General features: G+C 43.8%; 1 protein-coding gene across 1 annotated transcript; it reads left to right on the forward strand.

Annotated features, from left to right (window-relative positions):
- The first annotated feature begins 293 nt into the window (after positions 1 to 293).
- On the forward strand, positions 294 to 24,388 carry hook2 (hook microtubule-tethering protein 2). Its single transcript, XM_088932912.1, has 22 exons — positions 294 to 471; positions 1,966 to 2,048; positions 3,327 to 3,399; positions 4,446 to 4,496; positions 5,571 to 5,703; positions 5,919 to 5,986; positions 6,684 to 6,746; positions 7,355 to 7,435; positions 10,354 to 10,517; positions 10,891 to 11,031; positions 11,856 to 12,057; positions 12,798 to 12,908; positions 13,489 to 13,576; positions 14,399 to 14,465; positions 15,861 to 15,998; positions 16,713 to 16,800; positions 17,697 to 17,731; positions 18,480 to 18,562; positions 19,849 to 19,952; positions 20,670 to 20,774; positions 21,401 to 21,472; positions 21,925 to 24,388. The coding sequence occupies exons 1-22, from the start codon at positions 427 to 429 to the stop codon at positions 22,063 to 22,065; spliced, it is 2,136 nt and encodes a 711-aa protein (XP_088789038.1). The 5' UTR covers positions 294 to 426; the 3' UTR covers positions 22,066 to 24,388.
- The last annotated feature ends 1,414 nt before the right edge of the window (positions 24,389 to 25,802 follow it).

Consider the following 25,802-nt stretch of genomic DNA (forward strand, 5'->3'; position numbering starts at 1 on the left):
TTTTGACGTTTTGAATAGTTTTAACATACAATTCCATTTATATTTTAAGCGGATTAATATTTGGAGAAGACGCTGACCATTTATTTTCATGGATATTTGTATAACAACATAATTAGTAAAACAAACTTTTATGATGGCTATAAATCCGTTCTTTTGAAAAAAAAACGTCATTTTTAAACAGGCACTCATCGGTCACCCCTCACTAATCCGTTGCTATGGATTCCGTCCCATGTACGGAAGCCGAGCAGGGTGAGGCCCACAGGGTTTATTTGGCGAGTAATAGAGAAAAGGCGAGAGGAAAATTCTGCAAGAGAGAGAGGGGGGGGCGGCCATTCCTGGTCGAAGTTCGGGCTGTAGACCAAGACATCAACAATAACAAACTCCAAATTGAGGAGCAGTACATATATTTCCCACGTTGAAACCACCATGAGTTTGGATAAAGCTGAGCTGTGTGACTCGTTGTTAAACTGGGTAAGACATTACCTTTTTCTTTGATTTTTCTCCCGGCGTTGGACGCTAGGATGGATAAAGACAATCAGGGGAGAAACCTGACCCTATCCGTGCATGACTGGCTTGTGTGAAGCAATTCGTGTGAGAGAAACAGGTGGTAAATGCCCTCCGAGGAAATTTGATATTTAATTTGAACCGACTGCAGATCATGAAGACGGGAAAACCGTGCGTGTAGAAAATTCTACAATTCTGTAATATTCTCAAGCGAATGCCAAGAAAACCATGAGTAAAATAAGAGATAAATAATTCATGTTTTTTTTCCTATACCACAGTGGCTATGGTATTCGTTACAGTTTAACCTTTTTTTTTTAAATGGTCACTAGATTTACAACACTTTTCACTTCTAGTGGGGATTTTGAAGGCATAAATGTATATCGAGGTCAGGCAAATGTATATAAAGCTATACTGTACATGTGCCTATTAACAAGAGCAACAAATGTGCATTTTAGCCATTTGTTTTGTGTTTGTAATGCCTCCCAGAATATATTTTTCATTTTGGGCTAGAACGAGCTTTTGTAACTGTCACAGTCCAATCATATCAAGGCAAATCAAATTAAAATAAAAAACCGTAGGCCTTCATTTAAGCTTGCGTGCGAAGTTTATTCAGCCGAGTTTTTTGATCCAGTTCACTGCGCAATAGCTATCCGAGTTTTAGTTGTTGAAGTCCATTACAAGAACAGGCAAATGCGTTCTTGCGTCGTTACAAAACACGGAATACAGGTTCAGCCTTTAATTAAAAGCGTTATATTCACAGGATGTTTTTGCTTTGTTGAAAGCTGGGTTATCTACAGAAAATGAAGGCACAAGACGGACAAAAACACCAGGCAAAAAAAAAAAATCCATCTGAAATAATACATTGGTTCAAAAAGCAGATGGAAGCGATAGCTGTTTGGCCTGGATGAAATCAAAACCTGAACTCCTCCAGCCTTTGCAAAATCGAAAAGCTGACTTTGGTATTTGTAATTGAGGGGTCTGTAACTAAATTATACTGGCAGATGCATTGGAGGTTTTTGATATGGTATTTAAAAACAAGTCCAAACAAGGATTCCAAATCTTCTAATCTGTAGTCATGTTTGGAAATAAACATAAGTTTTGCTGACTTCAGATTTCATGCCTTAGGGGTCTAATTGGAAGTGGGTGTTAATCTTCAGAATCATATATGTAATAAGGGAGTAGTTTTGCAGTCAAGCAACACCTGTGTGAAGTACTGTTGGAGCTATCATATCTTGGATAGTGTGGGATTGCAAGGATCTTTTGGGTGGATTGTGTTTTAGAAGGGTTCAGTCATAACTTTGGTATAACTTTCAAGGCTCAGTAATATTTTAAATTGAAGCTCCGTACAAATGTGAAATGTGTTGCATATGAAGGGTCCCAGGTTGTGCAATCACAATCAAAACTCCTTTTTTTGGACCAATAACCATTTTCTGTCTCTTTCCTTTTTTTTCCCTCCCGCAGCTGCAGATATTTCAAGTGCCCTGCTGCACCAGCAAACAGGACCTGACCAATGGAGTTGCCATTGCACATGTGCTGCACAGAATGTAAGGTCATGTAAATGAGGGTGGGGGGGTCAAAGGTCGTGAACAGGTGGATTGGTTGGCGGGGGTAGTAAATCCTGGGCCTGTGAAATAGCTCCAGTGTTTTTGGCTTTATTTGCCAAGTTAGGTCTCAGATACTTAACTTAATCAAGTGGTGGTTAAATTAGCTTCTTAAAGATGTGTATTCGTTCTGAAAGAGTAATTAATTAAACCAGAACAACCAGGATAAACCAGGGGTTTGGAGTTCATAACAAAGAGTACAAAGTAAACTTCATGTATTGTTTTCTTCACTTTCTTATTTACACCCTCCCAGTTTTTATGCACTTTTACAAGTACTGTGTAAAAAGAAAAACAAATAGTTTTCACACTCCCCATTAAGTGAAAAGTGCAGTAAATTCATCTACATGTCATTTGAAAATCATCCAGAGTTGTGGTTGAATCTTAATATTTAATAAATAGATAGGTTCCCTCAGTTATAAAAAAACGAAACTCCGGAATGCCACACAGAGTCAGACATTTATTAATATTTAAGCAGCCTTATCAGTAGCTTTGTTAATCGGGGTTGTGGGTTTAGTCAAAGTTAGTGGTGTGATTTCGGCTTCCTGTGTGTGTTGGTTATGTGAGCGTGTCATTTGTAACATTGTATCTGTGAGTCCCTGCTAAAGCCCGAGTTTATCTTTCAAATGTTTGGATGCAGTAGCCTAATGTAACCCATATAACATCTCTTAATCTAAACAAATTAGCAAAACTTCATGAGTTTTGGAATGAATGGTGACTCATGAACCAGAAGGCACAAGTGGAAAGCCAAAGGTGGGAGGGATGTGGGAGTGTGGAACAGCAATGATGTTGAAGCCAATAGCCTATTTTTTTCAAGAAAGGTAAGGTTACAAACAAGACGAGGCCATTTGGTCCATCTGGCCTATTTGATGTAACTTATTGATCCAAGAATCTCATCCATCCTTAAAGGAAGTCAAGGGATCTACTTCAGCAACTTGGCTGGCCAGCTTGTTTCACACTCCCACAGCCCTTTGTGTAAAGTACTTCATGTTTGTGGCCAGTTAGATGAGTAAAGTCAATAAGTTATCATGAGATCAGGTCCATAAGGCCCCAAAATACCATGGAAATTTTGTAAAGAATTTCCTTCTGTTTTGTTCTCGGTTTTAAATGCACTTCTCCGTAGTTAACCTGACTTTCTTCTTGATACCTGGGTTTCCCAGCTCTGCTGCAGACCAAAGGTGGTGGCTGTGCTGTAATCCCCCCCCGTTCCTCTGTGCTTTTCAGAGACTCTTCCTGGTTCAATGAGGCGTGGCTGTGTCGAATCAAAGAGGAAAGCAACACCAACTGGAGGTTGAAGGTATGGAAGGGGCAGAGATCTTGGTCTTTGTAGAAAGCAGCAAGGAAGTCCTGGGGTTAAAGGTAAAGGGGTTTCTTATCAGGAGGTTCACTGGTTCAAACCCCAGGATCACTGCGTTGTTCGGAGGAAAATTCAGTTAGTGTCAACTGAACGAGGAATTCTGAAGTGACTGACATGACTGCGTTACGTGCGTAACAAAATGTTTTCAGTTGCGTTTAGGTTTCCTCGCCTTACAATCTTCGGCGGGTGACATTGGAACGATTTTGAATGTCAAACATGGAGGGTTCATTCACTTCCTAGGAATTGCTATTCTTAAGTAATCAGCTTTTTGGTCATGAAGGTAGTGCATTCTCTTCTAAGTCACCTTCTGCGAGGTGCTGCTGGATAAATAACTGACTAACAGGTGTGTGATGGTGTGATTTCTTGGAAGTATGAGTAACTCGTCAGCCCCTCTGACGACTATGGGCTGCAGACTGCTGTAAGATCCCTACTTTGTTAAATGGAACAGCCTTGATGTGCAGGGTATATGTGTTATAAGGAGCAGCAAAGCACAAAACCGTGCAGGCACAAACACCTCTGTATCTGGTGGCTTGCAGATGCAGGCCCTGAAGTAGATACTCATAAAGAACATTGGTGTTTAGATGCTAGGAAATAGTATATTTGGAGGAGGGGAGGAGGGAGTTCATCTTAGTATGGCATTTTGATCCACAAGAAAAGAAAAACAGGAAGTTTCAGCTATTCTTTCCAAGGAGTTTTTTGTGTCTTTGTGTGGGTGCGAGTCATTAAAATGGCAATGGTGATCTCGGTGGGATTTGAGGGAAAAGTTTTTGGAAACGGATGTCCTCTTTATCTCAAGAGCTATGCTTCCCTCACTTATTTGTACTTTTCTTCCTTGGACAGTTTCTCTCACAGAGCATTGTCTGGCCTTGCTGTTTTCCAGTTTCAGCACCTGTTTGTGGCGAATGCCATCTATGGAGGGAGGCTTATGTGTTGCTTTTGTTTGTCCAGCCTGTGAGCTTTGATACTGACTACTTCTGTTTCAACAGGTGAGCAACCTGAAGAAAATTCTTCAGAGCATGCTGGAGTATTACCATGACGTGAGTACTGTGTTGGGTGTCCATAGAGTTCTTTCTAAGAACAGCACCTCAATATGTGCTTTCTTGCCATGAATGTAATTCATTTAATTTAACAGTTTTGGTCTGTATTGTATCTGAGCCTCCATCCGCAGCCTTATTACAGAGTGAAAACCTGGAACTTGATGGCAGTTTCTTCTGTCTTCCTGAAGGAAATCTGCCATTAAGTACTGTGTGCAGAAACTGGTGGATGAGTTGAAAGATTTTATCCAGGCCTTTGTATAGTAAGTGGAGTTTACCTTAGTACTATGTATATTCCAAACCTGGGTTTGGCACTACAAAATATGTGCCTATTGGGTTCCAAAGGTTCCAAATGAAGAGGCCATTCGAGTCCATCTTCCTCATTTGTTAGGACTTCATCTTGCTATTTCGTGATGCGATCCACGAATCGTCTTCAACAATGTTCCACACTTCCACAACTCTGTGTAAAGAACTGCTTACCGGTTCTGTTTTTTTTTCCAATCGCTCCTCCCTTCACTTTCTGCTTTTGACTTTTGAAAAAATAAAATTGATCATTATTGCAGAAAGGAAACTATCTCTTAGGGCTTATTTGGGTGTCCTGAGATTAAAAAAAAAAGTTTGACTTTAGATTTAAAGCGGTTTCTGTATGTTTACAGTATGTGCGTAGGGTAGCATGGTGATGCAGTGGTTAGTATTGCTGCCTCACGGTGCTGGGTCCCTGGGTTCAATTCCAGACCTGGGTTTCTAGCTGTGTGCAGTTTGTATGTTGTCTCCATTTTTGTGTGGGTTTCCTCTGGGTGCTCTGCTTTCCTCCCACTGTCCAAAGACAAATTGGTATATTAATTGACTTCTTGGAAAATTGGCCCACACAACTGGTTGTGTGTGTGTGTGTGTGTGTGTGTTGTGATGGACTGGTCTTCTGTCCAGGGTGTACCCAGGCCTTGCGCCTGTTGCCTCCTGGGATAGGCTCTGGGTCCCCCGCGACCCTGTATTGTATAAAGAGGTCAGAAGACTAATGGATGTAGGTGCGTATCCTGATTGGTTTCCCCCCTTGTCTCCTGCGCCTGGTGTGAGCAGGTGCTGGGTCACCAGGTGTCAGACGACCACCTGCCTGACGTGAACCGCATTGGCGAGATGAGTGACGTGACGGAACTGGGCAAACTGGTGCAGCTGGTGCTGGGCTGTGCGGTCAGCTGCGAGAAGAAGCAAGGTGAGCCGGGAGTGAGGGGGGGCAACATGGCACTGCCCAGCGGGACCCCACAGCAGAGGGGCACCTGCAGGTTTCGGGGAATGAAAGTGGTTGGATTGGTGCTCACGTGGCAGTTGCAAGATTTCTCTGGTGCACTCATCTGTGCACAAGACCATCTTGTTCGCTCATGAGGAGCGCCCCAGCTGTCAGCCCTTGAGTGTCTGTCTCTGTTGCAGAACATATCCAGCAAATCATGACCTTGGAGGAGTCTGTGCAGCATGTGGTGATGACGGCAATCCAGGAGGTGAGATCTGTGTGTGCGGTTTTTCCTATCTGTATTATTTCCTGTTCTTTTCCATTCCCAGAATTGCAATCCTCATTTCAAAGATGGGAGGAGGTCAAGTTATATTTCTCCAAATAAGGGCTTTTTGTAAAGATTTATATATTTTTTTGCTCCCAATAGGGATTCATTTTATGTTAAACTAGAAAAATAAAGTGATATACAGTTTAATGTGTTCAGAAAGCCTCAGAAAGAAATTAACCTTGAAAGAGTTTTGGAAATCTGGTTTTAGGTATTTAAAACACAAAATAAATAAAAAATACCAACATCTAGCCAAAGAACCAACAGCCCATACTTTCTTATGCAGTTCGGCAGTATTCCTCTTGAGATAAGAGTAGAGTTGAAATCTGTGATGGTGGTAATCACAGATGATTGGATGTGTAAAACAATCGGGGAAAAAATCAAATCCAGTTTAAACATAAACTTAAGACTTAAATTTTACCCACCTCGAACACGCAGCTGCAGACGTTAAGAAAAGCCTGGAAAACTGATGACTTCACTTGTAAGGCCTTGAAGAAGGAATCCAAGAGGGAGTAAAAATGTAACGTCTGGGAAAAGACATTTGACACGAGGGTGTAGGAGGGAGGGACTATGGGAAGGCTGTGTACACGACCAAAGCTTTGTTTTAATGCCTCTGTTTGTTCTTGCTGTCATTACGTAGCTGTTGACCAAGGACACAGTGGACACTGGAAGCCCTGAAACATATGGAGACTTTGACTATCAGGTGTGTGTTGCTCCATGTTCTGGCTCTTCTACAAACCCCTTCTTCTAGAACGGCATGAGTTTGCATAGACCTCATCAGGTTAGGATCAGGATAGCAAACACAGTTGCAAAACTGCAGACGGCAATGATGTTATAAGAGTGAGGCCTTTGCACACATACCCAGGCCTAAGAAAATGTAAAAATGAGATGTATTGGGGGGACAAAATGAAATGTAACAACACAACAATGAAATGTAGCTCTAGCCCAGCAGTGCTTTATATGTGAGCAGTGTTGCTATGCTAAATCTGACAGTGAGCCAGTGTAATTTATGCAGGATGGAAGTTATACACTAAGACGGTAGTTTTAAGTGGCACTTGAATCACATACAGCTTTTCTGAGCATAGTAAAGTCCATCTTGTGTATTAACAGATATCCCAGTACGTAAGGCACTACAGTAGTTCTGTACATCAGTTCTTGATACAAACGCATGCATCAATATTTGAGCATCAGACAGCTGTTAGCTGCCTGATGGGATTTTAATATTCTGTTGTGATGCTAAGCATTCTTCCAGTGACAATTACTTACATTCTCCTCCTTCCTGTCTGACGTGTCCGTGTTTTCCCATGTCAGTCCCGGAAGTATTATTTTCTCAGTGAGGACATGGAGGAGAAGGAGGATCTAACCCAGCGATGTCGGGAACTGGAGCAGCAGGTAGGACCAGCTTGGGGTCATGGGAGGGGTCAGAGTGCATGGGTCACGCAGGCATGTGGAGTGTGATACCCAAACCAGGCTTCCCCCTTTTTAGAGCAATTGGCTGCTAAATTATTTCTTTAATTCTTAAAGGTTTTTGTTAATTCTCATTATATAAACCCTTTATCTACAACTGTATTAACTAATAGACTTATTAACTGGTGCTGCTTCGTTGGTTCACTACATTCACTTTCACGAGACATGGTCATATAGTGTGATATTCTACGACATTAGTGTCATATAAACACTAACGTGGAAGCCTTTGTAAACCCAAAGCTATGCCGGTGTACAATTTGGCTTTGCAACACTGATTATTTCCTCCAAAATAGCAGAAACTTTGTAGGTCATTTTAAAGAAATTAATTGCTTGCAATTATTTAGCACATTTCGTACCAGGGGATGCCAATACACTTATACATAGAGGAGGGAACTCACTTCAACCATCATGGACCACATCTGGAAGATGATTTTGAATTTCTCTGTTACACAACTTAGAACCTATAGTTAAACCATTGTACAGATGTCATGTTACATAACAGCAAATTAAACTCTTCTTTAGAAGGAGTGCAAGCTTTTTGTGCTTTGAAGACTAAAGATATGACTTAGGAATGAGATCTGCTATTTTATGTTTTGTGTGATTCTAAAGAGCGCTGTTTGTCCCATAAAGATGTACTTTGTAAGGGTCGAAGTTCGCAGTCAGGCAGTGTTAATGGCAGTGAGGTAAGTGTGTTGGCTGAAGAAATTCTGGCTTGTCTAACCAACAACGAGCGCTGACGCACGCACGTGACTCACCCCTCACTCTTCCTTTCTCTGTCCTTATCTCGCTCAGAGCTGTCATAGGCCTGCAAGCATGTTTTCAGGAGACTTTAAATATCATTCATTACCAACACATCGGCTGTGCCGATAGGTGCATGGTTCAGGGTTCAGATGAACTTATTGTACTTATTAAAAGCCTTGCTTTTGGGTAATGTGTGAATATTTGAATAATGTGCCTCTGAAGGGAGGTCTTGTACAATGCACGAGCTCTCCTATAATTTCGGTTACGGTCTTGGGCCCTCTGGAGACTGTAGAAAAGCAAGGAATCGGGCACTGTATATCAGAGCAAGTGGTCACCTGCAGAAACCATGAGGGCTGATGTGTTAGGAATGATATTTGAAGTATTTTTGATGGTCAGAATTAATATTTTATAAACCACTGCAATATGAATTTAGGAGCTGGAAGGGTACTACTGGAAGCAGAATAATTTTGCCATTTTTATTGTGCATACAGGTGTGACATTACCTTTACCTGTATACTGTGAAGCCATATGGTATAGGCATGTAGTTTTTTTTTTTTATTCACAGCTGTGTGCACTCAATAGCCAAAATGACACACTCTCCCCCACGGAGATGCGCAGACTACCTCAGTGAAACGCAGTGCGTTCATCCGCTTTCCATAGCAATGAATACCAATGTCATCTGAAGGCCAGATGTCTTGGAGCTTTGTGGAATATGCATCCAGTTCCAGCTCTGCGCCTGCTGCAGCTGGAAGAGGCCCAGTTTCGTTCGTTATTTACTGGGTGTTGCTAATATTCCGGCCAGCGAGTGGACTAATTGCACCAGCACTACGAACGTCAAAATGGATTCGAAATCCGTTAAAGCCGTGCTCCTGTGTCCGGTGCAGGTGGTTAAGGAAATGGCCTTTTCACGTGCAGATGGCTGGTTCCCGCTCTGGCACTGCACAGACCCCTTATGCGTGGCCCTTTGAGTGAGACAAACCCAGGGTGCGGTATAAGTGGTTCTGTCGCAGCAGCTGGTCCACACCCCCTAGGTCTGCAACTCGCTTTGAATTAACCTGTCAGCTACTGGTCTACTTCAGCTGGCTGAAGATCAGTCCAGAAGTAACCACGTGGACACTTCCCTGGGGTCACCCAGCTCCTTGCATGTCTGACTGTTAATGTGCATCTGCATCTGGAATGTGGACTAAAGCTCGTCTGCTGCTGTACTGCGGTGTAACTTCCCAGCGGCTCCAGGAGGCCAAACCAGCACAGTGGCCTCGTCCGTGAAGCACAACCAACCTGTGAAACTGAGAAGACTTAGGCACGCAGGCGCTGTTCCCTTGGTTTGGTCTGGTTTTGGGTAATGTAGCTCCAACACAAAGTGCACACGGGCCAGGCACACAGGCCGTCTGCTTACTTGGCCTTCTGTGCCAGACAGGGCCTGATGGAGATGGTCATGCCAAGGCCTAAGATTTACCCTGTGAGTGTTAGCATTTCTGGGGCTGCTCTTGATCAATATGGCAGGGGCTGTGTATGTTTCAGTGAGAGCAATGCTGATTTTCTACAAAGAGAAAAATGTTACAAGTCGGGCCTTGTCTTCAGACCTTGGGCCTGTCCTGGAGCCAAGCAGGACTGCTCCCCTAACAGTATACCAGTCCATCGCAACATGGACAGATTCCATGTTGACCCCAGTTAACCTCATCAGCATGATTGTAGGAGGTGGGAGGAAAAACCATGTGGTTCCAAATTAGTTTAAAATGTCAGAATAAATATCATACAAAAAGGGAGGTCAGTTTTATTATAAACAAAGAGAACGGCATTGTAATATACATGCACAGGAGTGTATTTGTGTTTTTGAGGTTGTGGTGTTTTTAACAGTAAGCACTGACTGAATCGTGGGAATATTGATTCAATTTTGGTATACAGTGGTAGAATGCTTATCCATCTAAACAGGCTTCTAATTGTACTTTTTATGTATCAAATCAAGGTTGCTAGCTGCAGGCAGCTTTTGCTTATCAGCACGGCATAGCTAACGCAGGACCTGTATAATTTTTTACATTTTTAATAGTATAAATATACAGGTACTGGTCTCCTGATTTTGGATTCCTCTGTGTCCGGCTCAGGTGTCTGCGATCATGGAGGAGAAGAACGCCCTGCTGGCCGAGACAAGGTTGTTGAAGGAAAGACTGAGCCGCTCTGACCCTCTGGACGTCTCTGCTGGGATCACCGGCAAAAAGCTGCTGCTGCTGCAGAGCCAGATGGAGCAGCTGCAGGAGGAGAACTACAGGTAGGGAGCAACGCCAGTCCGTGTTTACAGCCCACATCTCCTCTGGTGCCAGATTAGCTCTAGATCTCCTTTAATATGAAAAAAATTATCAAGTTTTGCTTTAAATTGAACATTAGGTTAAGTTCTTGTTAAGCCTTAGTAGCTGGAGCGTCTCTCTGTTAACTGAACTGATAGTATAGGGTGCCCCCTGGCTGGGACACCAGTCAAATGCAGGCAAGTCCACCAAGCAGTGCTAATACCAGTACATTGTTGGTGCTAGGGCTTTAAACATGACAAACTCTTGCCATGTTTAGGTGGGCAGGCTTGGGCTTAGAACCTGTCTGCAAGGGATGTTCATCAGTGTATTTCCTCTTGCACATTCTGCATGACACAGGCTGGAGAATGCCAAAGATGATCTGCGGATCCGTGCGGAGATACTAGAGAAAGAGGTGCTGGAGCAGCAGCATCGGAATGAGGAGCTGGCCAGCCTAGCTGAGGAGGCTCAGTCCCTTAAGGACGAGATGGATGTCCTGCGGTGAGTCACACCAAACTGCTGTCCCTCCCAGCTGCCCCCTGCTGTCACTGGCTAATGCTTTTAAAGGACAAAGGTTTTTGTTTGTTCTGTTCTTTGATTATATCCGTGTGTACAAAACCGCAAAAATCAATAGGTGTGGTGATTTCTGTCTCCAAACAGCAGTGGTGTATCAACTACCAAGCATTTGGCTTGAAGGCACAGGTCTTATTTATTCATCTAGATGCAAGACTTAGATTTTTTTTAAAATCTTACAGATAAGATCACTTTATTGGCCATATACAATGTCTTGTATTAGGAATTTCTTTTCACATGCTTGGGGTCAGAGCACAGAGTCAGCCATTTATACGGCGCCCCTGGAGCAGTTGGGGTTAAGGGCCTTGCTCAGGGGCTGAACAGAGTAGGATTCCTCTGCCGGCCGCGGGATACAAACCGGCAACCTTCCAGCCGCAGGCGCAGAACCTTAGCCACAGAGCCACTGCACTGCCCTAAATGCTTAGCCCACAGTGTCGCTTTACATTGTGATTTCATTAGCATCTGGAAATCAGAAATATTTTAGATGCTTAAAAACAAATAAAGCATTGGAAAGCCCAGGGCTCTAGCATTGCAAGAACCAGGTTTAGATAGCTAGTTTGTGCCTCCTATTCATAACCAATTGAGACCAATTAAAGAGTTTATTTTGGCTGGGCAAGTCATTGGATTAATGCAGAAGAATAGTAAAACAGGGCTGGATTAAAATGCTTGGCTGCCGTGGCCTCAGTCAGAGGGGGTTGAGCCGGCCCTGCTGGCTGTGGTGCTGTGCCCATCTGCCGATCTGCTGCCCACAGACACTCCTCGGACAAGGTGAGCCGGCTGGAAGCCATGGTGGAGACCTACAAGAAGAAGCTGGAGGACCTGGGCGACCTGCGCAGGCAAGTGCGGCTGCTGGAGGAGAGGAACACCGTCTACATGACGCGGACCTGCGAGCTGGAGGAGGAGCTGCGCAAGGCCAACGCAGTCCGCAGCCAGCTGGACAGCTACAAGAGACAGGTCCGCACAGAGCCTAGTGTCCCACAGCCCTGTTCTGGAAGAGCCTCGGTCCTGGAGGGCGGGCAGAGCTCTTTGATTAGAGAACAGAAAACAGAGGAAAATGTAACTCAAATACCTTGGTTTCAGAATATTGTCCCAACATTGGAGTAATCTGAGATTTCAGGCATGTGTGAGCAGACAAATCCCTTCCTGTTTTCTAAATATCAGGTAATCTTTAAGTGCACTGTAAAGGTTATGACCTGGCTCACATCAGGACTGAATTTAAAAGCAGCAGGATTTGTCATATCTCTGGTGTCTGCTCGAAGTGCACACCCATGAATTTGACCTGAACCTTTAGCCTGACTGGGTAGTTCTTCTGTTCTCATCAATTTGTTTGCCTAACACCAGGAGAGGGGGTTCAGGGGGGCCAGCTCTGTTCTTAAGTGAATATTGCATTGATCTTCATTCCTCTGTTCCGTGATATTCATTCCTGGTCATAGAGTTTTACAGGAACTGTTTAATCAAGACTTGGGTATAGTGTTAATATAGACCAGTGAAGCTATTCCACAGCTGGGTATTTTCTTACTAGATCCCCACCTTTGTGTCAGTGTCAGAGGACTAGGGAGACAGTTTAGTTCTCGGAGATGTTTGTAAGGGGGAGGGCTGGTGGTTGTACTGGCAGTATTGTGGGACCTTGGGGGGGGGTGTGGGCATGCAGAGGGAAGAGGCGTATCGTTGAGAGGCCTGTGTTGTTGCTGCAGGTCCGCGAGCTCAGCGATAAGCACTCGGCAGAGGCCGTGAAGGCCGAGAAGTGGCAGTTCGAGTACAAGACCCTCCACGTCAAGTATGAGGCCCTGCTCCAGGAGAAGGAGGTAGGCGAATGGCCTTCAGGTTTCAGATATTAATTAAGATGGTGAAGTGGGTTGGTGCCAGTTACAGTGTCACAGCGACCTTTTGTTGTAAAGCTGGTGCTACTGAAATATAAAAGCATTTACTGTGGTAACTGTGAAAAGGCTGAGGTATAAACTGCATTTTTCCAATGAGCCTCGTAAAACATCAGCCTCTTCTGTGTTTCGTGGAGGTATTAGGCCCAGCATGTCATGCAGGGCTTAGCTCTCCAGATACTCTGTTTAGTGCTAAGTGTTTTGTTGAGGTAGAGTTCTCTTTGTGGGTAGGCTATGTAATAGAACTGTGATCTGTGGGAGTCATTCAAGGATCATTACTGACCTCTACTGTCTAACCGAAGAACAGCCTTATTGTTGACTACTGATTCCATAAGTTGCTGATTTTGTGCCACTGTGGAATTTTTTTTGTTTTGGCATTTAAGAAAAAACCCATGATCAGCTTGTTGTAGTGGAAGGTTTTTCAAAGCTGCAGTTTTATTTCTTGTTGCCTGAGCTCCAAACAGGCGACGCAGGCGTTACTTCATTGAAGTGTCTCCTGTTGTTGCAGCGTCTGATCTCTGAGAGAGACACCTTGCGAGAGGCTTATGATGAGCTGTGCTGTATGCACCTGCAGCAGAGGTACCTGAGCAAAGCAGGTAAGCTCTGGACAGGTGGGCGGGGCATGGGGGCAGCAGCACTGGCATGCTGAGTCACGGGGAAATCATCTTTGTCATAACTTTAAAAGTTTGCCTTCTGCGTCTACATTCTGGTATACATTAACCATGTAACAAACATTGTGCACTGCCCTGCCATATTCAAAATGGGAACCATCTAAAAATAGTGGAGTCCCACACTTCTCCTGCTGTGTTTCATTCATATAAACGTCAGCTGGAGTCTTTTACTTGTTACGCTCTGCATTTTATGCATTTGATCAAATGTGTGTCGGGGCTCTTCAAGTTGATGTAAATCCGATTAAGATCATATCTGAGGTATTCAAATAACACATCAGAGCTTTTCTATCTTCAGAAATTTGGCATTGCCTGTGGTTATCAATAGTTTTGTAGGGCTTTTCAGCAGGGACTCCTGTACCCACTTTGAAGAAAATGAGACTGAACGGCACTCTGCCAGTTGTGGGATATTAGTTCAGTAATCTCAGCCACAGTCTGCTAGAAGCCATGATCCAGTCTCCTTTTAGATCAAACTGCTCAGATCACTGCAGTGAGACCTGAGTGCACTGTTAATTGCCTTTACTGGTTGAGCTACTTGGGAGCCTGCAGTCCAGTACATTTTTATGTACGCATGAGCTCTGTATAAAACAGGTGTGCATCATCATTTACCTTGTATGTGAGTACCTAATTGGATTATAAATCTAGACCATGTAATGCTTCCTAGGACTAGAGTTGGAAATTGCTGCCGTTTATGTTGTCACTAAAGTATGTTCATACCTGCATCTCGCATGTTTTTGTTTTCTCTTCCAGGCGCACTCCATGAAGATTCCAGCACACTGGGTAACCTACAGGCACATAGTTTGCCCACAGAGTTCAGGTGAATCCTGTAAACCGCCATTTGTTGTTGACAAAGCTAAAGCATTACCTGTTTGGAAGGAATCTAGATGCACAGAGAAACCTGGGTGTCTGGAAGGTCTACAGCGTGTTCTTATGTGACACTTGAAAGTGCTGTTAATGATCCTTGAATGACGGACCTTGTTTCTTCCAGATCTCTTGGGCCAACATAGTCAGGCCCTGTTTAACTATTTTAGGTGCCCTGAGATTGTTCAATATTGAAGTTACCTGAGGCATTTTTCTAGTTTGTTTTCCTTAATGAAAACTGAACTTAAAGGTTTTTCTTTTTCTCTTTAATCTTCCACTGTGAATACCAAGATAATTAATTTTTTTATTTGGCTTTTCCTCTCGGCTACTAAATTGTTTAATTAACAAGACCGAATCACTGTCTTCTGGCCAAGTCTTGTGTCTGTCTTTTCATTCAGCTGAAAGAGACCTCTTGGGGCTGGCAAGGAGTGAGAACCTCCACCTGTGCCAATCAGCCTTGTTGATTGACAGATGAAGCTGCAACAAAAACCAAAAAGACCCTTTGGCCATATAGGATCCTTATTTTTTTACCATTGGGAACCAAGCTTGTCTTGTTCTGTATACATCAGTCAATCAATCAAAGTTTATTTATCAAATACACAACAATACAGCGTGCAGCAGTAGTTGCTGGCAATGAAATGTCTTTTCTGCGAGCTCGATACCGTTTACCGGACAGTAGGAGAGAAAACAGTTTGTGACTGGGATGACTGGGGTCCTTGAGAATGGTGCCGTCACATCCTTCTGGTCGGGAGCTTCCGAGGCAAAAAAACCCTGATGGTGTCTGTAGAGTGATTCACAATTCAGCGCAGCATAAGATGCCAGCAGACCCGTACAAGAGGCACTATTGTGAAAAATCCAAGAGGAGCAAAGTAATATGATCAGCTTGCATACAAGACCACATTTCAAATGCAACATTTCTCCGGAGGATGGCAGCTGACAATAAACAGCTTTGTGCATCTGGTTTCTCTTTCCACATGTGCTGGTCTTTATGGACATTGATTTGTTCACATGAACACCGTCTAGTTAGTGTGTGTTGCCATGTCCATGCAAATGTGGTTCTCTTTGTTCCATTTGCACATGCATCAAATGCTATTGTTCCATAGTGTTCATAGGGTTCACAATGTTGTCGTTTGCATGGGTATATGAATACCAAGTACCGTACACTGACTTCCATGTGAAGGTACAAATAGTGTTGTGCAACCAGTTTGGACCTGCACTGCAAAGTGTTAAACAATAACATTTTCAAGACCCTTGTAGCTTCTGTAGGGTTTCTAATACAGGATCAATGTGTTCAGGCTGGCGGATGTAAATTGGTGTTTCTGTGTCCTGTGTGCCGTCTCTCCACTGCCAGAGAGACGATTGTCCGGCTGCAGAATGAGAACAAGATGCTGTGTGCGCAGGAGGAGAGCTACCGGCAGAAGCTGGGAGAGGCCGAGAGCCAGCTGGAGGAGGCCCAGCGCAGCCAGAACAGACTGGAGACTGAGAACAGGTGTGTCCATCTGTCCCTCCTCGAGTCTGGGGCAGGATCTGTTGGTGGGCCTGGCTGGCCCTCCTGTTTCTTAACTGTGTTTTCAATTTAGCCCTAGGCTCTTGCAAAAGAAATACTACACTTCCACTAACAAAAATCCAATAAATATCCATGATGCTTATCTGAACCACACCAGGTGTGTCCTGTGTCCAAGCACCCACAAGAAGCTAACAATCAATAGCATGAAATATCCTAACAGCTCTTCCTGGCTTTGAACACATGGGCCAGCAGCTTGCAAATCCTGAAATGGATAAAAGTGATGTGGAACAGGAGTTTCAATTCCATGACAGTGTGCCAAGCCTACTATATTTACACAGAGACTATAATGTACACGAAATGGAGCTTGCATAATCACAACGGTCTTTGGAAGCTTGGACACTTTATGCTCAGGATCTAAATCTAAGCTTTTATACAGGAGGCGATGGCACGTGCCACATGACGCCTCTGTGCTTTGAGGATTAGTAAAACAGCTGTATACATAAAACTCCCAGCTGTGTGCTTCCTACTTGATCTTGCAAGTCAGTTTTGGGGAATAAAGTAACTCTTGAGCCCTTGTGAAGGCTGGAACCAGTGAGGAGGCATCAGCTGTGAAGGCAGGGGAAATGTGTGTTGGGGCTGTGTCTGTTTCTCTCTGATCCCATGCCGTCTCCCCCCACAATCCCCCACCCCCGCCAGGCTCAGCCAGCAGCAGGTCTCCGAGCTGCGGTCCCAGGTGGAGGAGCTGCAGAAAGCCCTGCAGGAGCAAGGAAGCAAGACTGAGGATGTGAGTGCGTGACGGAGATTGCTCACCGTTTCTCTGCCAAGGGAAAGTGGGGGGTCTCCTTGCAAAGGGCACTGCTGTATGTATGCACTGCTGGGGCTCCCAGGATCTTGTGCTTTTTCTCTCCATCTGTTTCCTTAAAAAAGTGCTTTCTTAAATGAGTTGGTTCGCCCTGTTTAAAGGGCCTTGATTGACTGATGAGGCCTGTGATATGCTGGCCCTCTATCTGCTAATGATGTGATGCACCTTGACTCCTTCAGATGAGCATCTTCACCTTGCCTTTTCTTGCTTTAGTTTAATTTTACTTGACATCCTTGCATCCCTTAGCCAGTCACCTTCACCGATTCCTGCTTAGAAATTGTTTGTTGCCGAGGGCCACCATGGACTTTCCTTCAAATCACCCTTATCAACCCGAGCCCTCTTGTGAAATATATTGGTCACACCCAGTGGAGATCAGGCAACATAAAGACACGAAGGGGCCAGTAGGCATGCCGGGATATTTTTAGGCCCTGTAAATATACTGCTTGTCTTGGGTCGTATTTACAGAAACAGAGGAGATGTGGGTGGCGAGGTGAGCTGTAGGCCCTGATTGACCTGTGTGTTTTCAGGCCATATCAAAGTGAACTATTTGTGTGGAACACATCTCGTACCCTGCTCGTCTGATTGTTGTGATTTGCTGTGATTTGCAGGGTGTGTGAAAGTTAACACGCACCCTGCCTTGCTGTGGAATCACTAACCTGAGTTTTCTTTCTCCCCCTGATTGCTTGCTGTTCTCTACACAGGCTATCGTAAGTACAGCCCACCCCTGCATGCCAGTTTGAGTTCTGAGTGCATTAGCAGTTATAGTGGGGGTTTTTTTTAAAGAAAACTTCATCGGTCGTCTTTTTTTTCATTTCTAGTCCTCTTTGCTGAAGAAGAAACTGGAGGAGCATCTGTGAGTAAAATTGTTTGTGGTGTTTTTTTTAGATTACCCTCCTTCCCACCCATATGCACACCATGCTTCTTCCACCCAATGAATACCAGCTGCGTATCTTTAATTGTATTTCTATTCTCCTTATTTTGACACCAGTCATTGCAGATTTTACTTCAGGAGGGAACTGGTGCTTGTGCTGCAAGGATTGTTGATAAGATTTAGTGCTTGAACCTTGGTTACACCTCCCCAGCATTCCCAGGATATGTCAAGGACAATGAAGCCATTCCCATGCCACCGCACACACTGCTTGTTGTAGCAAATACCTCTAGGCTCAGGGGAAAACTTGCCCTTAGGGAAAATCAGAGCGATCCTCTTTGGAGCAGTTTGGCAGGGTCAAGTATTTCTTGTTGCCAGTCACCGCCTGTGACATGTGGAGCCTAGCCAGTTAAGTGTGCTGCTGTGTAAGCTGTAAACGCATACATTGCAGTTTGTTCTTGAGCCCTGCAATGCGTATATGGGAGGTGTTTTGGTCATTGGCTCTTAGAAGCTGCTACTATGCATGGAAGTATTCTCTGCTTAACCCCAGTTTAAAAAAACTGTACGTGCAGCTCATTACTGTTTGAGAAATATGGGCAAAACAATTTCAGTCGGGTCGTTTTGCCCATGAACGGCCTTGCCGCTAAGCAGTAAGTCAGCACAGGCTTATTTGCAGTTCTTTGTTTTTTTTAATTGCCTGCTGGTTAATGCAGTTTTTTTCTTTCCTGTCCAGGGAGAAGCTGCATGAAGCTCACTCAGACCTCCAGAAGAAGAAGGAGTACATTGATGACCTGGAGCCCGGCGTGGACAGCGGCAGTGCGTTCATGCTTTCCCCTTTGAGACCGTAGCACAGGGGAGACCCTCAAACCACGTCTTCTTGTTTCGTTTTGGAAGTGTCCAGTGAGGGAGAAAAAATAACGCTTCAGAAAAGCCTCAGGGTCTTGATTTCGGGAAGCGAGTATGGGGCTGATTTTGTGAGCTGAAGTTGAGGCCTCGGTGTTGGCAGTGGAGCTGACAGCTGCATTTGACGCTGTTCTGCTTCTCTGTCCTTGCATGGGGTTTTTACCAGCTAGATAGGCTCCATTACAGCAGGTTATCGTTGGGAAGCATGCAGAAAATCCAGTTCTCTCCTGTTTTTAAATGGCTTTTGAGTGAGTTAAGAAGGTAATAGTCTTACAGTCCTTGCATAAGATGGTCCTTCCCAGTCCCAGGGAAACACCAGCTAATCTAGTTTTTGTGGGAATAAGTTATTGTGCATCCTTCAGTCTTCATATTTTTAATGCAAACCTCCCAGGATCAGAGATGGGGTTAGTCATCCAGTGGTTTTTAGAAAGATACGTCAGGTGATGAACAGCTTTGACTTTAGGTGGGCAGGTCAGGGGATAGTGTCTGCTTATCCTCCTTCTCCTAGTGCAGTCTAGGTGTCAATGTTGTCAATAGCTCGCGAGTCCAGGTTTAGCGAGTTCAAATGGAAAAATACAAAATTCGCTTTAGAAAGTAGAAATGGGGGTGCCATCGTACTGGGAAATTTAGGAGGTGGCCGGCCTGCAACTCAAAACTAGCAGCCCCTCTGTAGCTCAGCAGGTGTGAGCCTGGTCAGTACCGGGTTGGGAGACTTTCCTAGGAAAAACTAAGGTTGCTGCTGGAAGTGGTGTTAGTGGGACCAGTAGGGAGCTCTCACCCTGTGTGGGTCCTAATGCCCCAGTATAGTAATGGGAACACAATACTGTAAAAAAAAAAGGCACTGTTCTTTCAGATTAGATATGAAACCAAGGACCTGACTCTCCATGGTCATTAAAAATCCCAGGGCGTTTCTTGAAAAGAGAAACGTCTGTGTCCTGGACAGATTTCCCCCTGACATTGTCATTCATGGCCTACTAATAATCCCTGTTTATGAACTGGCTTCATCACTCTGTTCTCCCCACTGACAGCTGGTGTGTGGTGAGAGGACTGGCGGGGGGGTCTACATAGTGGAGGGGAGTTCTTGTAAAGCCCTTTGAGTGCAGTATCCAGAATATATGAGTGTAAGGAATTATTATATACAAGTACCCTGTGTTTGGAATGCTATGACCAAGACTCCTCCCCCCTCCTTGCTGTTTCAGTGGCGAGAAAGATCGACGAGCTTCAGGAGATCCTGCGGAAAAAAGACGAGGACATGAAGGCCATGGAGGATCGCTACAAGAGATACATGGTTAAGGCACGCACGGTCAGTCACCAGCAGGGGGTACTGTACAGGGCAGATGGGAAGGGTGTGCATGGTTGTGACTTTGCAGAGCATTGTCATGGGCCAGCAAGTTCGCTAAGACTTTCCCAGCTCAGGAAGAAGCTCCATAGACACACTGGTACTTCAAGGTTAGAGCTGAGAGTCTGATTTAACTAGAGAATTTGACACAAGTAGGCAGATACCCTGGTTAGAAAAAACAGCTATTCTAATGCCACATGCAGGATTGGCAAACAGTTAACTGGGTCTATTGGATGGTGCCACCTTTTGATTGTTACAGGGCACCTGCATGTTGTGGAAAACTGTGCCATGTATGAATGAGATCAGGAGCCCTTTTCTGCAGTCAATTCCAGTTCCAGGCATTGAGTTTAGTGCGACGGGTTGAGCTTGGTGATTTAGACAGCCTGTAGTGGAGCTTCTTGTTTTGTATGTGTCTGGTCTCTGTGGATCCTGCACTGTAATCATGCATCACATATGACGCTGCAAATTTAAAGCAATGCATCAAGAATACATAGGTGTTATTTCCTGCATTAGTAACTTGGTATGTCCACATCAAGACTTCCATCTCCTTTTCACTGTTAAACTTTGTGGCAGAACCCTTGTATAATGTCCAGTTCTAAAAGGAGCAGAGCCCTGAGCTGTCCATTTTCTCTACGTTCTTGCTCTGTGACTGACCTGTGGCCCAACTCTGGTGCTTGACAGGTGATTAAAACCCTCGGCCCCAAGCAGCAGCCGGGTGTGTCCGACGAGGTCCAGGCACTAAAGAACCAGCTGAGCGAGAAGGATCGGAAGATCCAGTATCTGGAGGTGAGAGCTTGTCACCATGTGCTTCTATTTTTGACTAATGGTGTTCAACAAATGCCCATGGATCCAAATGCATCTTTCTTCTGTGTCACCGGGTGATATTTTGCTTCAGGTACTGAAGAGACCCACAGTCCTTGAGGTTTATAGTTGGATAACGATAAACCTCAAGGACTGTGGGTCTCTTCGGGACTGAAGAGTTGCTGAAGATCACGTTATTCTTATGAGGCAGTGGTTGTTTTATTCAAGTCATGTGAGAGCTGCTTGGGTAAATGGGAGCCAGGAGGTGGCATTGATCTGCAGGTCTAGTGTTGGACACTGCTGACATTACTCCTCGCATTTAGATGGGGTCCCCAAGCACAAGGCTTGTGGGAAGGGGACTCACTGTCCACTTCTAAAATAATGCTCCCACTACCTCTCTTTTTCTGTTATCTTGACACTAGACATTGTCTTGAACTGCTGCTCTTTATAGCAGTCAACTGACTTCACAAACCTACAGAGGGACAGCGTGGGATTGTTTTACAATCCAGTAGTAGGACAGTTTGTGGCTTTCATGGCAATTGACCAGTTTTTTTAATGAGCAGTTGCCTTTGCTTTTGGAGTCCAAACAGTAAAATCTGCTATCCCTGCAGCATGACTTTGAGAAGACCAGGTCTCGCCACGACCAGGAAGAGAAGCTCATCATCACTGCCTGGTACAACATGGTGAGTTTGGCAGCTGCAGGCAACATTCTGCATCAGGCCCTGCATGTGGGCGAGCTTCAAAACACTGTACCCAGTCTTGTCAATTTAGTCTGTTTGCTTTAATGTAGTCCGACCATCTTAATCTGAGATGCTATAAAACAGTACAGGGATTTAAGTTTTGCATATAATTTAAAGAAAGTTGTCAAGATGAGTATCGATGTCTAATTGCAGGGAGTGACAAAGAGCTCTGATCAGCCTTTTACTTTTCCTGTAACTGTTCTGACTGATGGAACTGCTGATCTGCTGACACTTTTCAATTCACAAAATTAAAAATGAGAAAAACCAAACCCTGATTTTACCACGGTTTGTGACTGAGGGGGTGGGAGGTGTGATATTTGCTGCTGTCACCGATGGCAATTTATCAGCATTTTTCCTATGATGGTTGCTTTTCCTTTTGCTCGCTGTTTCTGTAGGGCATGGCCCTTCATCAGAAGGTCACAATGGAGAGAGCTGGCGGCTCCACCCAGGCCCAGTCCTTCCTGGCTCAGCAGAGGCAGTCGACCAATGCCAGGAGGGGACTGTCCCCAAGGCTGCAGCCGGGCTCACCCAGATAAGAGGTGGGGCATCCCTGGTCTCCTGGTTGGCCACATCTGGACAAGAGGGCTGGTGTGCTTCGCTCTCTTCCCCGCCATTCAGACTCCTTTTGTACAGAGCTCTCCTACTGTACCAACACAGCTGTGCTGTTTACAGACTGATACGCACATATGTTTGGACTAAGGAGCTGGGAGGGTGTGCTAGGCTGTTGCCCTTCTGTGTTGAATTAACTGGCTCAGCTGCTTAAAAGAGCACAGCCCCTTCTCTATAACTGACTTATAGAAGCTTCTCCATTTTCCTACTCTTCATACTGTAGTCTTTAAGACCTGCTGGAAGACCTGGAGTAACTTTTATTTTCAGAGCTGCTAAAATGGTGCCGAGAATACCGATTGTGTATAGAGAAAGCTTTGCAGCCCAAGTTAGAATTTTCCTCATTCGACCCAACATGAAAGACTGTACAAGAAATGAGACGGAAGTTTGTGATTTTTCTGTATTGATCTCCATGCCGTTTCGTTTTAGAGGAAGCTGGTCCAGCTCTCCTTACAATCAGGTGGTCTTAGAGTGATGTTGGCAACTATGAAGCTCTCTCTCAAGCAGGGGTTGATGGGATTGAACATGTCAGTCAAATTGCATAGTATAGTTTTTTATTTTTTTGTTCCTTTGGAGTATTATGATACTTGTTGATCTGATCCAGTACTTTATCCGGTATCCGTCTCCAGCCTCAAAACACTGAAGTCAGATTTCAGAATTGATATTGTTTAACACTCCATTTTATGGACTTTTTAGTTAGTGTAGTGTTTTAAATATATTTTAAAGTCTAGAATTCTTTAATTTGCTAGAAGCAAAATGTGGCCTCTTTTTCTCAGTTTCTTTTAATTTGTTGTACAAATGTGGCTTTGCAGTTGAGAAGGAAACAGTCTTCTACATTGGGCACACAGGGTCTTAAAGGGGAACAGCAGAACAAATCTGTGCCCTGCTTTTTTTTCCTGGGTTTAAAACTTTTGATCATGGTTTAGTCGCTGCATTTAATTATTACTTTTGCTTTCCTTTTAGCTTTAATTTTGTGAAAATTATTATTATACCAGTTAACATTATATTTTTTATATGTTTCCATCACAAAAATAATCTCTACAAACTACAATGCCTCTGGACAGTTTCAGTGATGCACAACATCAATTTAAGCTTAAGTCTTCATTGACTGTGGACTAAATTCTTGTATTACACATCGGTCTTCTTGTATTTTCAAGATTGTAACTGCAATCATGTACAGTTAATCTCAAACCAGCTATGAAGGAATTATGAAAATAAGCCTTGTTTTAATTTTGCAGTGAACACTATTACAGAAGTGAAGCATTTTTTTGGCATTATATGAAGACAAGCATATAGGTACAATTAAATATGTTACCTGCAAGCTACATTGAGTTGGAAATCAAATTTTAGATCCTCACTACATTTTTGCTGGTGATCAGATTTTCAGATCAAGGTGACAAATGGGGAAATTAAAATTAAGATTGATGGTCTGACCCAAAAACTGCACTGACTGTACCAGCAGCTCAGAATGACACTATTGTGATTAGTGACCATGTTTACAAGCTGCTCCTCTTGCGTTCTTACATGTTACTGGGAAAAATGCTTGTCTGTGACTTGCTAGAAATACTGTTGGCACCTCTTGGCATTTCAAGCACTACCATTTTTTGTTCTAATGAGCAAGTCAAAAGCACTGGTCAAATATTTTCTGTTTCTCAGAATCAATAAATAACCGATTTAGGCTTTGGGGTAGGGATTCTGTTTTAGAACTGGAGTTTTTAATGTGTTTTTAAGGTTTTAAGACAATCTCAAAGGCACCAAAGACTGCTTTTTGGATCAGGTTTTATTGCTGGAATTCTGGTTTGAGGTCCGTTTCTCATTCCGAAGTGTAATTGTACTGTTACATAAGGAGGAATGATGCTCTGTACAAACATCCTGAACGTAACGGGCACCGCTGCTGCCCTAGTTTGACAAACATCAATGTAACAGGAAGCACTTTATGATGAGCTCTGTAACTGCCACTGTGCTCGGTGTAATACTTTTGCTCTTGAACATTGTCCCTTTCTGATATGTGAGTCATGTCTATTTCAAGAGCTGCTACCCTATGCTACGTTAGAAAGCTCTGTTGTAAATGAACAGGTTCTAAAGATGGGTGAGAGAGCATTTGGGGGATTTGTATATTTTGTTCTAGATGTTTTAATTTTTTCTGTACTACATGGGGAATCTAGGCAGTGGGAAATATACTGGCTGTTGTTGGTTAAAACTCAAGTCTGTCAGTAATTCTTTTGCACTACAAATAAAATAGGGTCTAGATACTGCAGTGGTCATGTTTCTGTCCTTTGACACATTTAAAATCCATTTTGTGTTCAGAATCATAAAAATAAGGGAGATGAAATGTTAAAAGAAAAGCCAGAGGTTCACGTTAAAATGCAGCTGTGTTTGTGTTTCTGCACAACCCGTAAATAAATGCTATTCTTCTCTAGCCATGTAAGACCTCTGTAGGCAAAAGTTTCCTATCCCTGCAAATTAAAACCTATTTTTATGAAACGTGAAACCGCCTCACTTAAAAAAATGGTTTAATCCATAGTTTACAGGAGTTGTTTGTTTCTTATGCATACTCAAAACTTTTTATAGGCAACTACCAAACTAAAAAAAAAGTATCCTGCTGAATCTCAATCAGGAATAAAACTCTGACCTCCTTCTCCTTTATTTCTCGTCTGAGCTGGATGAGGCTGATTTCTTAGATTTCAGATGGAAGTCCGATAGAATTTCAAAGGTCATAGTCCTACCCTCATGTCAAGTGTGACCACCTGGTCAGGTGGTCATGTGTGACTGAGGGCTCCATTCTCCTGAACCTACACAGCTGCAGGCTTTGCTAATAGGGATTCTAGGTTTTTCTTGACCTAATTGAATGCGCTGTAGATCTAATCAAAAGATATTGCAATGCCAGGTCTTCAGCCCTGCACATTGTAAATTCCTTACAAATGCCAGTAAGGCTAACAGCTCTCTGGAACCAGCAGAACTCCTGTAGCTCTGTGTATGTCTTCTGTGAGAATCCAGCAGTGCTTCATGTTTGCTGACACTTAATAGCCCAGCATGCAGAGTGCGATCACTTGCCTGCTTGCAGACCAAAGGCGTGCTGCAGTTGCCTGACCTCTGCTCTCTTTCCCAGAGGCTGCGAGGCCTCTGCTGCAGCCCTAGCTCACTTGTGATCATTATTCATCATCGACAATCCAAGGTCTCATTCTGTTTCTTCTTATATTTACATTCTAGAGAATGTAACCTATGTACCAAATTCGGCACATCTGTAGGGGTTGAGTCATGGTATTTAAACTCAAGAGAAGTAAAAAAAAAAAACTAACAAAATTAATGACTGGGATTCAACCTAGTTTACTGTTTTTTTTAAATGAAATCTGGTTAAAGAGACTAGCTGGATCTAGAGCTCTTCTGGCTCATCCGTCCCACCAGAAGACCCCTAATACCAACTCAGCCCTGAGAGTCTTTTCTCAGTGGAGGTGTCCTCTGCGTGCCTGCAGGGCCTGCCCTACCCCTTTAATAAAGGGTGATATCACCGAATATGGAACTAACCAAAAAATGAAAGCATGAACATAGCTGAAGACTCACACACCCGTGGACATCATTCAATTTCATCTGGAAAGCGGCCCCACCTTTTCTAAACAGGACTACGTGATAACCTTTGCCTTGAGGTTCCTAGGGCTCACTGTCTAAG

Source organism: Atractosteus spatula, chromosome 14 (assembly GCF_055471065.1).
Source record: "Atractosteus spatula isolate fAtrSpa1 chromosome 14, fAtrSpa1.hap1, whole genome shotgun sequence".
Taxonomy (NCBI): Eukaryota; Metazoa; Chordata; class Actinopteri; order Semionotiformes; family Lepisosteidae; genus Atractosteus; species Atractosteus spatula.